This window comes from Henckelia pumila, unplaced genomic scaffold (genome assembly GCF_033568475.1).
Source record: "Henckelia pumila isolate YLH828 unplaced genomic scaffold, ASM3356847v2 CTG_461:::fragment_3, whole genome shotgun sequence".
NCBI lineage: Eukaryota > Viridiplantae > Streptophyta > Magnoliopsida > Lamiales > Gesneriaceae > Henckelia > Henckelia pumila.
Window position 1 is genome coordinate 9,849,011 of NW_027331831.1, and position 14,999 is coordinate 9,864,009.

Consider the following 14,999-nt stretch of genomic DNA (forward strand, 5'->3'; position numbering starts at 1 on the left):
AATTAATAATTGATTTGATTTTTGATATCTAAGAATATAAAATCTTGTGATTTGTTTATTTGGTTCTTCGAATGATTTTTACTTCATTCGATTATAATTTTTTATTGCATTGTTTGTTAGTATTTATATTATAATTTATATTTATTGTTAGATTTTTCGTGAAAAAAATAAATTATTTATCTTCCTTAGTTTGATTATTCTTATTCTATTTATATTATGTATTGATTTATCTATTACTTATGAGATTAAGGAGTTCCTTGAGTTTTTTTCGTGTTTTTTTTTCTTTCAAAGCAATCTTGTATGTCATTATTTTTAGTTGCATTGAATTTAGAATTTGATTATTAAATAAGTAATCGTTCGATATTTAATAAATAATTTTTTAATGGGACTTTTCCTTAAAAATTCATCTAAGACTTCTAATTTTCTGGAGACAGTCCTATGATCCTGTCTATATGAGAGAAGTCATCGTAAATACACCCTCACGCTTGCTTCCAGAATGAATCAAGGAGAAGGAGGAAGATACAATACAGAATTCAGGTCATTTTGTTAAATGGACTCTGGTCAAATGTTTTTTTGCAAATTTGACCTCTCCCAGTGCATTTCATCACACTGGGAGGTCTAAATTTATTTGCAAAAGAAAATTTGACTAAACTCATTTTCCTAAATCTTCCTACAGAATTGAACCATCGAAGAAGAAAGATCCCGCTAATGCTCTGTTTCAAAGAGTTCTTCTATCAATGGAGATGACCGTTGAGTCGTTATTGTGACCAATTGAGGGTATTAATACATTGGTCAAGATAAAAAATTTATGATAATGTTTGAGTTCGATATTATATTCCATCGTAATAAACTTATCTTCCAACTATAAAAAAAAATTTGTTTTTTCTCATAACATGATCGATTCTTTTCAGAATTAGATATTTAATTTATATGATATATATTACTTTTTCGTCTACTCACTAATTATAGCCATGAAAGTATAACTTATATATACTAAAATTTTCATTAAAAAAATAAACAAAACTCATATAATATTGTCTCGCGAAAAAATGAATTTTGTGAGATAAATAAGCGATTTGATTTGATTCATAAAAAAAATATTATTTTTTATTTCAAAAATATTATTTTTTATGGCAGATACATATTGACTCATATTACAAAAAGAACGTAAAATTGCATTGCAAACTTATACAAAGACATCACGATTCACGAGTACAATGGGTGTCCTCCATTGCAGGTTACAATAATATATAAGATAAGATTTTGCCCATTTTTTCTCAACACATCCCAAGTTATCCAGTTGCAAAACAATAATGGCTGGCAGATAATATCCCGTAGCGTGAATTTATTGCTATGGACGAAATGCCAGGCAATTTACAGTTTATAAAAAGTCAATAAAAGCGGTTCGATATTCATAAATACTTTATTTTATACATATACACACATATATCGAAAATCGAAATAACAAATCCTAAGTTTGAAATTTCAACCAACCAAATCTTCCAGGTTGAAATTGCCAATATCACATTGGTAGATGGGACTCATGCCTGCCCACTCTTGTTGAAACCACATTTTAGTTAACCAATAAAAATAAGTCAAGTTTTATCGAAAAGTGTTTAAGTTGGTGAAGTAAATGAATTCTTGATCAAAGATCATGAATTTGATTCTTTCTGCCAACACTTTTTTGGATTAGTATGTTACACAAGATTTTTTCAGTATGATCTACCTGACTAGCGTAATTTGCAGGCTATTGTGTTAGTTGGGGGTTTATCCAAAGCACATCTAAGAGTAGCACTGCAGATTTTCACGTTAAAAAAAAAAATAAAAAAATAAGTCAAGTTCATTTATAAAAAATAAGTATTATAATATTATCTTTTTCTTTTTTGGAGAAGGAGTATTATAATATTATCATACTTACTAATAAGTCGATTTCATCTCCTTCTACTCGAAATGTATATTGAATAATCGAGTATATATATCATTGTGGTTTATAACAAGTGTGTATCATCCAACAACATTTCCTTTTTCCTTACAATATTAATTTGAAATTACGTTATTGTTATTTTATTTGTTTCTTTCATTGGTTATCAATTTATCATATTATTAAGCAATAAATAATCACCCATTTGGAAGAACAAAGCATTTATTTGGAAAACAACATTGTAACAAATGATGCTACTTGTAGTTGCATCTAAACACAATTTGCACCATGTTTATCATGCGGTTCTCCTCAACCATAATTATGTTTTTTTTTCACCTAACAAATGTTGCGATTTTTCTCGTTTAAATGATGAACTAACATCAATGAAATTTCAAAGATTTTAATGTTAAGAAATTGAATGATATTCATTTACCTTTGGAAGAAGCTCGTTGGTAGTCAAGTTTCGGTTAAACATCACGTTGAATATGAACTTCGATGAAATCAAAAAAATCATATATACCTACTTTCGTAAAGACTAATTTACTTATGCTTGTTTGAATAAAAGAACGATCATCAGGCCCTCTAGCTGGTTTCTAAATCCGATCTCTCATAGCTTACTCAAACTACGTACAAGTAAGAGCGTCATATATTATGATTTGGAAAAAAAATTATTTGATCAAAACTTGAATCAAAACGACAATTCAGCTAACAACGTTGGTTGGGAATGCAACTAAAAGTTCCATATCAAAAGATCACAAAAAATATCATAGATTAATATAGATAATGATATCTCAATTGATATGAACATTTTTGGGCCAAGTTCATAAAAAAATCCACGAGATTTATGCTCTAATTGGACAATATCATATATCATTATGCAAATATCTGGGTTTCGTTGCATAACAACGTCAATTTTTTTTTGGAAAATATTATTATAATTGTGTCTCATATCTATCTTTCGATGCACACTGAGCTAAATTTAGGACTAACGTAAGTTTGCAAATCACGTTAGTCAATATCGTACTTAGCAAGTTCTGTGTAACATGTTAGTCCAATAACATGTTGGTAAAAAAATATAATACTTACCACTGATTAATTTATGCTCAATGCTTTATTTTTTTGACGTAATTATGTCTTTATTTTTATTTTTTTATTACATGAAAATCCGCAATCGTTATTGTTCGTGCGCATTTAATAAATCCCAAATTAAATTATGTCTCTATTTTTGTACTAAATAAAGTGGGAAAGTTATATATATATTTTTTTTAGAGTAAGTGGGAAAGTTATATACAAGGGGAGGCTGCTTGACTTAAAAGATGCCTTTAGAACATTCGGATTTATCATTATAATAATTTAATTATTATATAAATATATATATATATTTTTTAAAAAAGATAAGAAATGTGGGCCCGGGCTTGGTTGTGGATAGGGACGAAGCCCAATTCCTTCAAATTCCCACTTCCATAAGTCCACACGCTATCTTTTCCATAATCTGCCGCTAAATACGCTGCTTTCGGATAAAGTTGGGCCCACACCACATTTCACGTACGGGGCACGTGCGCCGACCTTACATATTGCTGTCGTGGGCAGACCTGATTGGCGGAGAGCCGTTATGCGCCCACTCAGCTCGTGACGTGTCGATGTGTGTTTGGCCCGATGGTTTGTGGGCCCCGCATGTTGGGACGAGGAAAATAGATATAGTGAGTCAAATGTCGTGTCGTGCCTTGTCGCTGAAATGATAATTATCGACTTTGAGCACCGTGTATCCAAATAGGGTCTGTTTGTCGATTTATTCACAGGTATGCCACTCAGTTTTAAAATTCAATTATTTTTTAATCAAGGATTTGATTTTTGAGATTTGGATGTTGAATGATCTAGGATCTGCCGACGCAACTTCGGGTCGGGTGTGGCCCTTTGTTTGGGTATTTTGTTGTCTTGTATATATAGGTTATATATATCAAGTTTTTTCAGACAATAAATCATATTAATTTTTAGTTAAATAGATATTTTGTATAAATTCATAAAGTGATGGAAAATGATTAGTTTAAAGTGGATATTTAATAATAAAGTATGTAATTATAAATAATTTTTATTTACATGCATATATGTATATATATATATATATATATATATATTAAATTCTAATATTTTTGTCGTTTTATTTAGTAATCGATTTTTATGCTATTGGTTAGAGTGATTTTACAGGAATATTCTTCTCAAAGGCACACACTCCATTGATAATTTGTGTTCTCTCTTAAATTTTTCATTATTATCTTACCAACATTCTCCATATACTTTTTTTTTCAAATAAAAAAGTTTCTGATTTTATATATAAATACAAAAATTCTTGTGAAAACGTCTTATGAATTTTATTAATTTAGAGCTACATAAGGCTGAAATCCAACATTTGCTAAAAATTTCTCGTGAATAATGACTTTAGTTAAATTTTATTGAAAAAATGACAATGAATAAACTATTGAGAAATGCTTCATAGAAGTTTTCTCAAATAATGCCTAATTTTTTTTTATCTTTACGTGTATTTGACATTTCGATTGAACAGGCGGTTGACTACATGAATTTAGCTAAATTCAAATAGTTATTTTAATGTATACTATAAAATATGTATAGAAAAAATAATGAAACTAATTAACATGGTGGCAAAACTTAAGAAGACTTGAACCTCAAATTGCCGAAATAGGCATGTATGAGAATAATTTAGTGAAGCAAAATTGTCAACCAGGATAATAATAATGCAAAAATAATAAAGTCAAATACTCTATTGTTAATTTAAATTAATGACTATAACAATGAAAAAAAATGCTTTTATTTGGTTGGCTTTCTCTTAATATACAAAGTGCGCTACTCCCCAAAATAAACAAGAAAAAAATAATGCTTTTATTCCTAAAATATATAAATGCCACTTCAATTAATTTCTAAATGTTAATTATAATAATTATGTAAAGATGCAAGAATAACGTGAGTGGATTAGCATTAAACAATTTAAATTTTCTTCATAATCTGGACACTTACTGACTGCTGCACATGTAGGCGTGGCTAGGCATAACCAGCTAGGACTCAATTTAATAATAATTTCGTTTTTTTTTTTCAAAAATTATTTATTTTTATCTCGACTATATATTATCAAAATATATCCTCATGATTATATAATCAAAATATATCTTGATTTATGGGTCGACCTCAATATCGAATTAAGAAAAGTTCCCCTGCCGAGCAATTATCGCTAAATATTTTTTGATTTATGAAATGATTTTATGAGTCAAATTTGTGATATGGGTTTCCGATTCGACCAATTTCATGAATTTTTTTTTTACTTTTAATATAAAAAAATTAATGTTGCTTTTTTGCAACATATATAGATCTGGTAGATTGGTATCATGTGTCTTACATGAAATCTATTCATTATAACCTAGAATGCAGTTGGCCTAAATAAAACATCTTTAATTATAATATTAAATCTGTATAATTTTTCTTTTATCGTTATCGGTATATCAAAAGTTAGAGGGTTGGGTTCAACCTAACATATGAGTATTAGCATAATGATAGGTCTAATATCTCATAATTTACCACGTCAACAATATATCATTAAACTTTAATTAATAGTAGTACATATTTTTATTTAATTAGTTAAGACTTAAGAGTAAACATAGATATAACTGATTTTGATATGTATTTTCTAATATTATAAATTTGTTGTCCATCTTATCCCTTCACAGACACTCTCACACACACCAAATAAATATATTTTTGACTCTTTTTGTTTATATATGTTATCCAAATGTACGTGCGTGTGCAACAATATATTTAATTTATTATCCTTAATGACAACATGTAAGATCAAACATACACGTTACAGTGATTAATTTTATTTAACTATACAAGATAATATATTTTCTTCTTCTGTTTTTTTATTGCATAGAAGCGACAAAAATATATGGGTAGAACTCTACACCATGATAATTTACAATAATCACCAACCATCTAACATGGTGGAATGATTTTTATATATACAAGCAGCTAAATTATTATATATGTCGTAATTGTTTCACATGCAAAATTTCAATAAAATTTCTAAAAAACCAAAGAGTGAAAATTAAACTTATAATTTTATTTCATACTAACAAAATCCGATATTACAAGTTTAATACCAAGTAGGGCATGAATAGACGTCATAAATGAAACTTAAATACAGATCAACACGTGAAACAAAAGTTCGTTTCACAAGAAATTAAAAGCTGCCCATTTATTAACGTTTATTATTACGGTCCATATCATTTATTACCTTACTTATTAAAATTATCTCAAACATTTATTATATATATATATATATATATATATATATATATATATATATATTACTGCTTTGGGTTATAGGAAAATTTCAATGTTAAGTCATATCTTTCAATAATACATGGAAAATTTCACCGTAGCTGTACAGACACTGTCTTAATAGTGCATCTAAGAATTAAAATTTATCAATATATGTAAGATCAATTGAAAAAATAATGAATCCGACATGTATTGATAAATCTCTACTTTAAAATATTTTTTGAGACAGTGTATATACACATATGATCTAATTTACCGTTATAAGGACTGAACACAAGTAACTCAACATAAAATAATGAGAACATTATTAATAAAATCATTTAAAGAAAATTTCAAAAGAAAAACAAAGGCGAGTTATGCAAGCATTTCCTGAAAAGTAAAAAATCGAAAACCCTATATAACATAAGGGTTAAATTATTTTTTAAAAAAAATAAGGATATATTGCTTTGTTAATATTTTTTAGAAGAATTTATTTCATTGAGGAATTTTTTTAGGGAGACTGATATAATTATATCGAAATACAAGCGAAATAATCTTCGTTTAAATCGAGTTGTTTTTAGTTTGATCACTATATTTTAGAGTAACTTCTTCGGTATTACATAGCATTCTTCACAATTCGATCTTTTTTAGATTGAAAATAATAATCGGAGATTTAATCTCACATCATTTTATTATAATATATTAAAAAAATCAATGTATTTTTTCCGATCCACTCATTTAAACTATATTTTCTTTTTCATCCATATTAGTTTAGTTTTCATATTAATGTTATCTTTTCGACTCTTTTATCAATATACTCTATTAAATTAGTATCATTAACTACTTATATAATTACTTAATTTTATTAAAATTTTCATTAAATGAGAAGATAATGAAAAATTATTTTACAAAATTGATTTTTTCAAACGCATTTCAATATGTGTAAAAATACACACAAATCTAAATTAGTGAGAAAGAGTGTAAACGAAATCTTTGATTTTTTTTTTTAAAAAAAGAAAAAAAATGATTCTGTGGCCACTTTTTTATTTCCTTCCTGTATGGGAGTAGATAATAAAAATAAAAATTTGGGAAGTACTGGTGATTTGATTAACTAAATCTGACCTAAATTATAATCCAATAAAATATTCACGAAAGGACTACTTTCACACCTTTTTCAATAAAAAAAAAAAACCAATGTGTATAATCAATAATGAATTGGTAGAAGGATAATAATTTTTATTACTTGGCCCATCAAGTCCTTTTCTAGCTGGTAGGGATTGCAATTATGCCCTTAAGTATCCTCATTAATGCTTAAATTTACATTTATCATTCCCTAAATGATGCTTTTTTTAAAAAATTAATTAATTAATTTAAAAACATATATTAAAATAATATTGATAGCAGATATTCACGTTAAAGAAATTAATTAAATTTTGATTGATTTAAATGAATTGTCAATTATTATAGTTGAAAATGGCAAAATGGTTAATATAAACAACCGCGAGGGCTAATCTAGAAGTGGGGACGTGGCAGAAAAAACTCGAAAGCGAAACCCTAAACCAGGGTTAGTTGAATTAATAAACCGCAGTTAAGCTCCACCTCGTCTCTATCCTCTTCTTTCCCACCAAATTTCCACCTCATTTCTCATTATTTTGTGTTTAAAATATTCTTATAAGTTTCAACTTCTTGTACCATTCGCTTGGGGTGGTTGTACATTTGGTTTATCCCATTCGCATTAATTATCTCTATCCTTTTCCATCCAAAAGCATAAAATCTCTCTTACTTTCTCTCTCTAGGAAACCATATCCATCTGTACAAATTCCTCTCATTTCCATTCTCTCTCTCTCTGGAAAACTCTACGAGGAAACCAATTGAGAAACGTTTTCTTCCGTGCTGACGAGTATTCAGATCGCATGTAAGTACTTTCACTTCGTTTTTTCTCGGTTTCTTGTGTGAATCAATCGGGATTAGGGACAAGAGTGGGGTGATGGAGGATAGGTTCGTACCGTGCTCCTTTTTTGTGTTGTTTTTTGAAGCATTTATGACGGAGAACTGAAGTAAATTGGTTGAATTTTTAGTTATGTTTTTAATTTTTAATTTAATATATTTGTTAATTTTTCCTTCTTTTTTTTCTTTTTGCTGGATTTTGAGCTTCGTGTTGAAAGATTAAAAGCTGATACATGAAAATTGTATTTTCTACGTGCTCGCTTTATCCTCAAGTGTTGATACTTTTGTAGCTTTTATTAAAGTTGTGTTTCTGGTAAATCTTGTGATTCTGCATCGAATTTTGTTGACTTTTATAATCATTTTGTGTTTTGGTGAGATTTGAATTTCTTTGCTACAATCATGTGGTATGATTCAGCACGCTGATTGTACTGGAGGCTGTGTCGATTTTTGTGCTTCTACTTCATCGACGGCACGTATATACTGTTGCAGTCGTCGTGTTTTTGCTGGAAGGAAAATTTTGTACAGAGAGAGGGCACCACATAGCTTGCGTAGTTTCACATTCTTTATTGTTCAAGAACAGTTTTCTGCGAGTTATCTATTTACTTGCTGGTGGCTTTTGGCCTTTCCTGGCATTTGCATATGAAAGGGAAGATAATATGGTATACATTTTTGAAACTGGTTGCTGTGGGTATTTAAGTTTTGCGCATCATCAGTGCTACTTCCACGTCGATTATATGTCTTGTGTGATTTGTATCAGTGAAACTTTCGGTAAATAGATCTACTTTCTGAGACCTCTGGTATCATCATTTAGTTGCTACAATGATGTTTAGCTTTAAGAACTGGTTGATCTTATGGTTTAATTTTATTTACTGTCGAGGTCTTTTCCATTTTCGATTATCTGTTGGATTGCATGCATATTCTCCTCACATGGTAATTAGTTGGGATAAATGTATCTATGTGAAATGAAGGTGCTACCACCCTTGATTAAAATTGTTTACCAGAATTTCCTATTTACGCAGGCTTGTGGGCGTTTCTCTTGACATCACTTCATCTAAGTCTTGGACAGCAGTTTCTTAGAAATCAGGACCTGAAAAGTTAATATTGCTATGATGGCTTCAAGGTCGTGTGGGAATTTCTTCGACTTGGCGTCTGAAGAATTACTGAATCTCCCCCAAACTCCTAGAGGTCTTCCTAGGGTGATGACTCTTCCTGGTGTCATATCCGATGGACATGGGAACAGTGACGCGGAGTCAGACAGCACATCATCTATTTGCCGTGAGAGGAAAATTATAGTGGCAAACATGTTGCCTTTGCATGCTCAGAAGGACAATGGGACTGGTAAATGGAGTTTCAGTTTGGATGCGGATTCTCTTTTGTTACAGTTGAAAGATGGTTTTACACGCGATACTGAGGTTATATACGTGGGATCTCTCAAAGTTGAAATAGAAGCCAAAGAGCAGGAGGAAATTGCACAAAGACTTCTAGACGATTTCAACTGTGTGCCCACTTTTCTTCCGCAAGATATCCAAAAAAAATTCTACCATGGTTTCTGTAAGCAACAACTCTGGCCTCTTTTTCACTACATGCTACCTATGTGCCCAGATCATGGAGATCGCTTTGACAGACAGCTGTGGCAGGCCTACGTGTCTGCAAATAAGAGCTTTGCTGACAAGGTCATGGAAGTAGTCAACCCTGAAGATGATTTCATCTGGATTCATGATTATCATCTGATGGTGCTACCTACATTTCTAAGGAAGCGTTACAATAGAATCAAGCTTGGGTTTTTTCTTCACAGTCCATTTCCTTCGTCAGAGATATATAGAACATTGCCTGTTAGAGATGAGATTCTGAAAGGATTATTAAATTCTGATTTAATCGGTTTCCATACATTTGACTATGCCCGTCACTTCCTCTCATGTTGTGGTAGAATGCTAGGCCTGGATTATGAATCTAAGAGAGGGCACATTGGACTTGATTATTTTGGTCGCACTGTGTATATAAAAATCCTCCCAGTAGGTATACACATGGGTAGGCTGGAATCTGTGCTGAATTTGCCTTCTACATGCAACAAAGTCAAGGAGATCAGAGAGCAGTTCAAGGACAAGAAGTTGATTCTTGGTGTAGATGACATGGATATTTTCAAAGGCATCAGTCTTAAGTTGCTGGCTTTTGAACAACTCCTGCAGCAACATCGGGAGTTTCAAGGAAAATTAGTTTTGATTCAAATAGTGAATCCTGCTAGGAGCTCTGGGAAAGATGTTCAAGAAGCCAAAAAGGAAACTTACTCGACTGTAAAAAGAATAAATGAGGTTTTAGGCTACCCTGGTTATGCACCCGTGATTTTGATTGATCGTCATGCTTCTCGCAGTGAGAAGAGTGCTTATTATGCTATGGCGGAATGTTGCATAGTTAATGCTGTTAGGGATGGCATGAACTTGGTCCCTTACAAGTATGTGGTCTGCAGGCAGGGTTCTTCTGGTATGAATGAAGCAATGAGTACAAAAGCAGATTCTCCTAGGACGAGCATGCTTGTTGTGTCAGAGTTTGTTGGATGTTCACCTTCTCTGAGTGGAGCAATTAGGGTGAATCCATGGGACATCGATGCCGTGGCCGAGGCTATGAATATGGCCATTACCATTCCTGATGCAGAAAAGCAACTGCGGCATGAGAAACACTACCGATATGTTAGTTCTCATGATATAGCTTATTGGGCTCGGAGTTTCATGCAGGATTTGGAGAGAGCATGCAAGGATCATTACGATAAACGGTGCTGGGGTATTGGATTAGGCCTCAGTTTCAGAGTTATATCACTTTCTCCTAGTTTTAGGAAGTTATCTGTGGATCACATAGTTTCGGCATATAAAAGGACTAGTAGAAGGGCGATATTCCTGGACTATGATGGTACCGTTGTTCCTCAATCCTCCATGATCAGATCTCCCACACCTGACGTGGTGACTGTGCTTGATGCTCTGTGTAATGATCCAAATAACACGGTGTTTATCGTTAGCGGGAGAGGCAGGGCGTCACTCAGTGATTGGCTTTCCCCATGTGAGAAATTGGGACTTGCTGCTGAACATGGATACTTTATAAGGTATGTGGGAAATTTTTCATATAGTTCTTGGACTTTTTGGTCAAAGTCATTTCTGGTCTTTTTGTTGCTTGCCTTTTTTCAACGAATCGAAGGTCAATTTATTCTTTATTTAGGTCAAGCGGCAGCTCTGATTGGGAAGCTTTAGCTTCCGATCTTGATTGGAAAAAGATAGTGGAGCCAATTATGAAACAATACACAGAAGCAACTGATGGATCTTATATGGAAATTAAAGAGAGCGCACTGGTGTGGCACCATCAGGATGCAGATCCTGACTTCGGATCCTGCCAAGCCAAGGAACTTTTGGTGCACTTGGAAAACGTTCTTGCAAACGAACCTGTTGTTGTTCGGAGGGGACAACATATTGTCGAAGTAAAACCACAAGTACGATACCCGCCCCGCACACACCACCCCCCACCCCCCCCCCCCCCTCCCTCCCGATGTCCCTTGGTTCTCACGCTTAAATAATGTCCAGTCATGTTCAGACATGATTTCACTGATTATTCTTGATTTGCAGGGAGTGACCAAAGGTTTGGTTGCGGAGAAGGTGATCTCCATGATGGTTAATGATGGCAAAGCTCCAAATTTCGTGATGTGTATTGGAGATGATAGATCGGATGAAGATATGTTTGAGAGCATACTAAGCACAGTTTCTAATCCAACCCTTCCTGTAGCTCCAGAAATATTTGCTTGCACTGTTGGGCAGAAGCCAAGCAAGGCTAAATATTATCTTGATGACACTGCTGATGTTGTGAAACTGCTTCGGGGGCTTGCCAGTTCTTCTAATCCAAAGCCTAGACAGCATAGTGCACGGTTCCAGGTCGAGTTTGATAATGGCTTCTTATAAAGTTTGGTTCTTCAAATTGACTCCTGCTTCTGTGAATTTGTTTTGCCGGCGGAAAAAGGTGAGACATAATCTTAACTTGAAATAGGATGTGAATGATGGGTTGAGTTGGGCTTTAGTGGATCTTACTTCGATGCAGTCAAGGTCATGTATTCCAAATGATGTTTTGCATCAAGTTTCATGTACATAGATGAGTGACATGAAAATATAAAATAACTTTAAAAATGTAATTTACACGTGTCATTCATTTAAATACATGAAATATGAAATGAAGTAATTTATGCCCGGATCTTCGTGTGTTGGCCGGTGGGGTGGAAATCTTTATCAAAGAAAGAGCCTTTTGGGAAAAAAAATTTCCCTCGAAATTCAGCTTTGCAAATGTTGGAGATGGCGACAAGCAAGGCTTCATTGTTTTTGTATAGTTGAACAGATAATTCCAAATGTAATGTTTGTTTGATTCGTGATCTTGGCAGATCTCTTTTGTTCTCTTTTTACTTACGGTTGACGGATCAAGTTTGAATTCGAAAGTTTCCCCACATCACATGTATACCTTCATTCAATTTTTAACATTGCTGTAAAAGACACCGCTTTGGCGGCTCCTGTGCGTTAAGCTGTCACCCACTGATTTTTGTGAAGGTGTGCCGCCTGTGGGTGTTGGCTACTTAGGGCTACCAAGAAATCCGCCCAGGCGGTATCATATAGATGTATTATTATGAGCAAACACGTTATAAATTATCTGCATTTGATATCTTTTCTATTATATAATGTAATTGAATTTCATGAATAAGAAATTGTATAGGACGAAGATGAACCATGAATATTTTGTGTTTGAATTTGATGTAGAGAAAGTGTTGGAGTGAAATAGAGATAAACGAGAAAATTTTAGAGTTTTTGGGTGAAAACACAAAACTGCCTATGCTGAGTTTAAATAACATTTTAAGTGTTAGGTGGTAATTAGTATATCGTTTTTTAGAATATATTGATTTTCAATGTATACATGTCTAATAAATTGAGTTATTTAATTTAATACTGTGTAAAATGTGTACGGTTTCAAAAGCTCCACCATGAAAGTGATTAGGAAATGTTTTAGAATACTTCTTGGAAGTATTTTTGAGTTTTTTTTTTTGGCTAAATTAATCTGATATTATTTAAATTTTGCAAAATAAAAACTCAAAAGTGTTTGCTACAAGAATTTCGAAACTCTACCTTAATCTTGTCAAGGGTTATAAAATGTATATGTATAAATATATATTGTGTATGGCCTATATATAATACGATATTATGTGTGGGTCCATGTAAAAAAATAGGAGTTAATTGCACCAAACTCTCTGTGAAATATTAAAAATATAAATTTCTCTCATGTGAAATTTTAATAGGCATTTCAGCCCTCAACCTTTTGTAATAGTTACACGTTTAACTCTTGTCATGACGATTTGTTAAACATGCGTTGTTTTTGCGCCAAAATAACCTTTATTTTTATATAATATTAGGATTATGATACGAAAATTACTTTTTATTATTGTAATAATTTTCATATCTTCTCATATACATCATCCACATCAAAATAAATATTTTTTATTCACAAATACTTGTGATGTATTTGAGTAAATATGAAAAATATTATAATAAAAGAAGGATATTTTCGTACTATAGACCTAATATTATACCATGAACATAATATTAGCAAAAAAATTGTTGATTAAAGTGAAATTTCCGAAGTACAAAACATTCTTTTGCTTCGTCGATTAGTGAAATTGCCGAAGTAAAAGACTTTCTTCTACTTCGTCAATTAGTGGCATTGTCGAAGTATAAGTATTTCTTTTACTTCGACAATTTCATTAATCGACGAAATACAATCATGTCTTTTACTTTGGGAATTTATGAAATTAACGAAGTAAACGACTTTTTTTTACTTCGTTATTTAATGAAATTGCTGAAGTAAAAGATATGTTTTTTACTTCGGCACCGGCCCAATCTTGAACCGGTTTTGGCTCCATGAACCGACCAAAGACTTCGGTAATTTCAGGGCTACGACTTCGGTTATAATGTGAAGTAAAACAGTACCCTATTACTTCACGTGACACTACTTCGGTAATTATCTATCTACGACTTCAGTTAATAACCGAAGTAAATGAAGAAAATTCTCCAAGTGAGGGTTTGGTGCAATAAACTCAAAAAAATAATTGTGATTTTATTACCATATTATTGGGTGAAGAGTTGGGGTACTGTTTATACTTTATAATACGGTAGCGTCGACCAACTCACTACTAAATAGCTGGAATGGTCACTGTCTTTATGTTCTGATACGTACATGTGTGTGCGCGTATGTATGGCATTGAAAAGATTTCAGAATAATCGAACTTAGATAGTGTTTTGGAGAGTTTTTAGGAAGCATTTCTCGGCTTTTCCTTCACAAAAATTTGAAAAATTGTGAAATTTTGTGAAAAAAAAGCTGAGAAGTTCTTCTTAAAAGCTCTCCCAAACACTACCTTAAAACTCTTACATGTTATGGGTTACATTGATTTAAATTAGTTTTAAAAAATAAATAAATAAATAAATTTAAATTAGATTTTTTTAATTACGTTTATGGATTTTGGGTTAAATTAATTTAAATTGGAATTTTTTTAAATTACCTTTGGACAACAGTAAAGACTGTTTTAATGTGTATGGTATTGGACTACGAAAAATTATAACTGTTTATTCTGTAAGAAAAAAAAATTAGATTCCTTGGATTCCATTAGATTAAATTTTTCTTACATCTCTAAATTTTATTAAAATTAAAATGGATTTATTTTTTTAAAAATAATAAATAAATAAAATGGATTTACTGTTTGACTATGTTTTGATTTGGTTTTCCATTCTAATTTCTATTC

At 31.8% G+C, this 14,999-nt stretch overlaps 1 protein-coding gene across 1 annotated transcript; it reads left to right on the forward strand.

Moving 5' to 3' along the window:
• Nucleotides 1–7,954: 7,954 nt before the first annotated feature.
• Nucleotides 7,955–12,874, forward strand: LOC140871289 (probable alpha,alpha-trehalose-phosphate synthase [UDP-forming] 9). The gene is made up of 4 exons (XM_073273733.1): nt 7,955–8,162; nt 9,214–11,285; nt 11,399–11,666; nt 11,800–12,874. The coding sequence occupies exons 2-4, from the start codon at nt 9,301–9,303 to the stop codon at nt 12,127–12,129; spliced, it is 2,583 nt and encodes an 860-aa protein (XP_073129834.1). The 5' UTR covers nt 7,955–8,162; nt 9,214–9,300; the 3' UTR covers nt 12,130–12,874.
• Nucleotides 12,875–14,999: the final 2,125 nt, after the last annotated feature.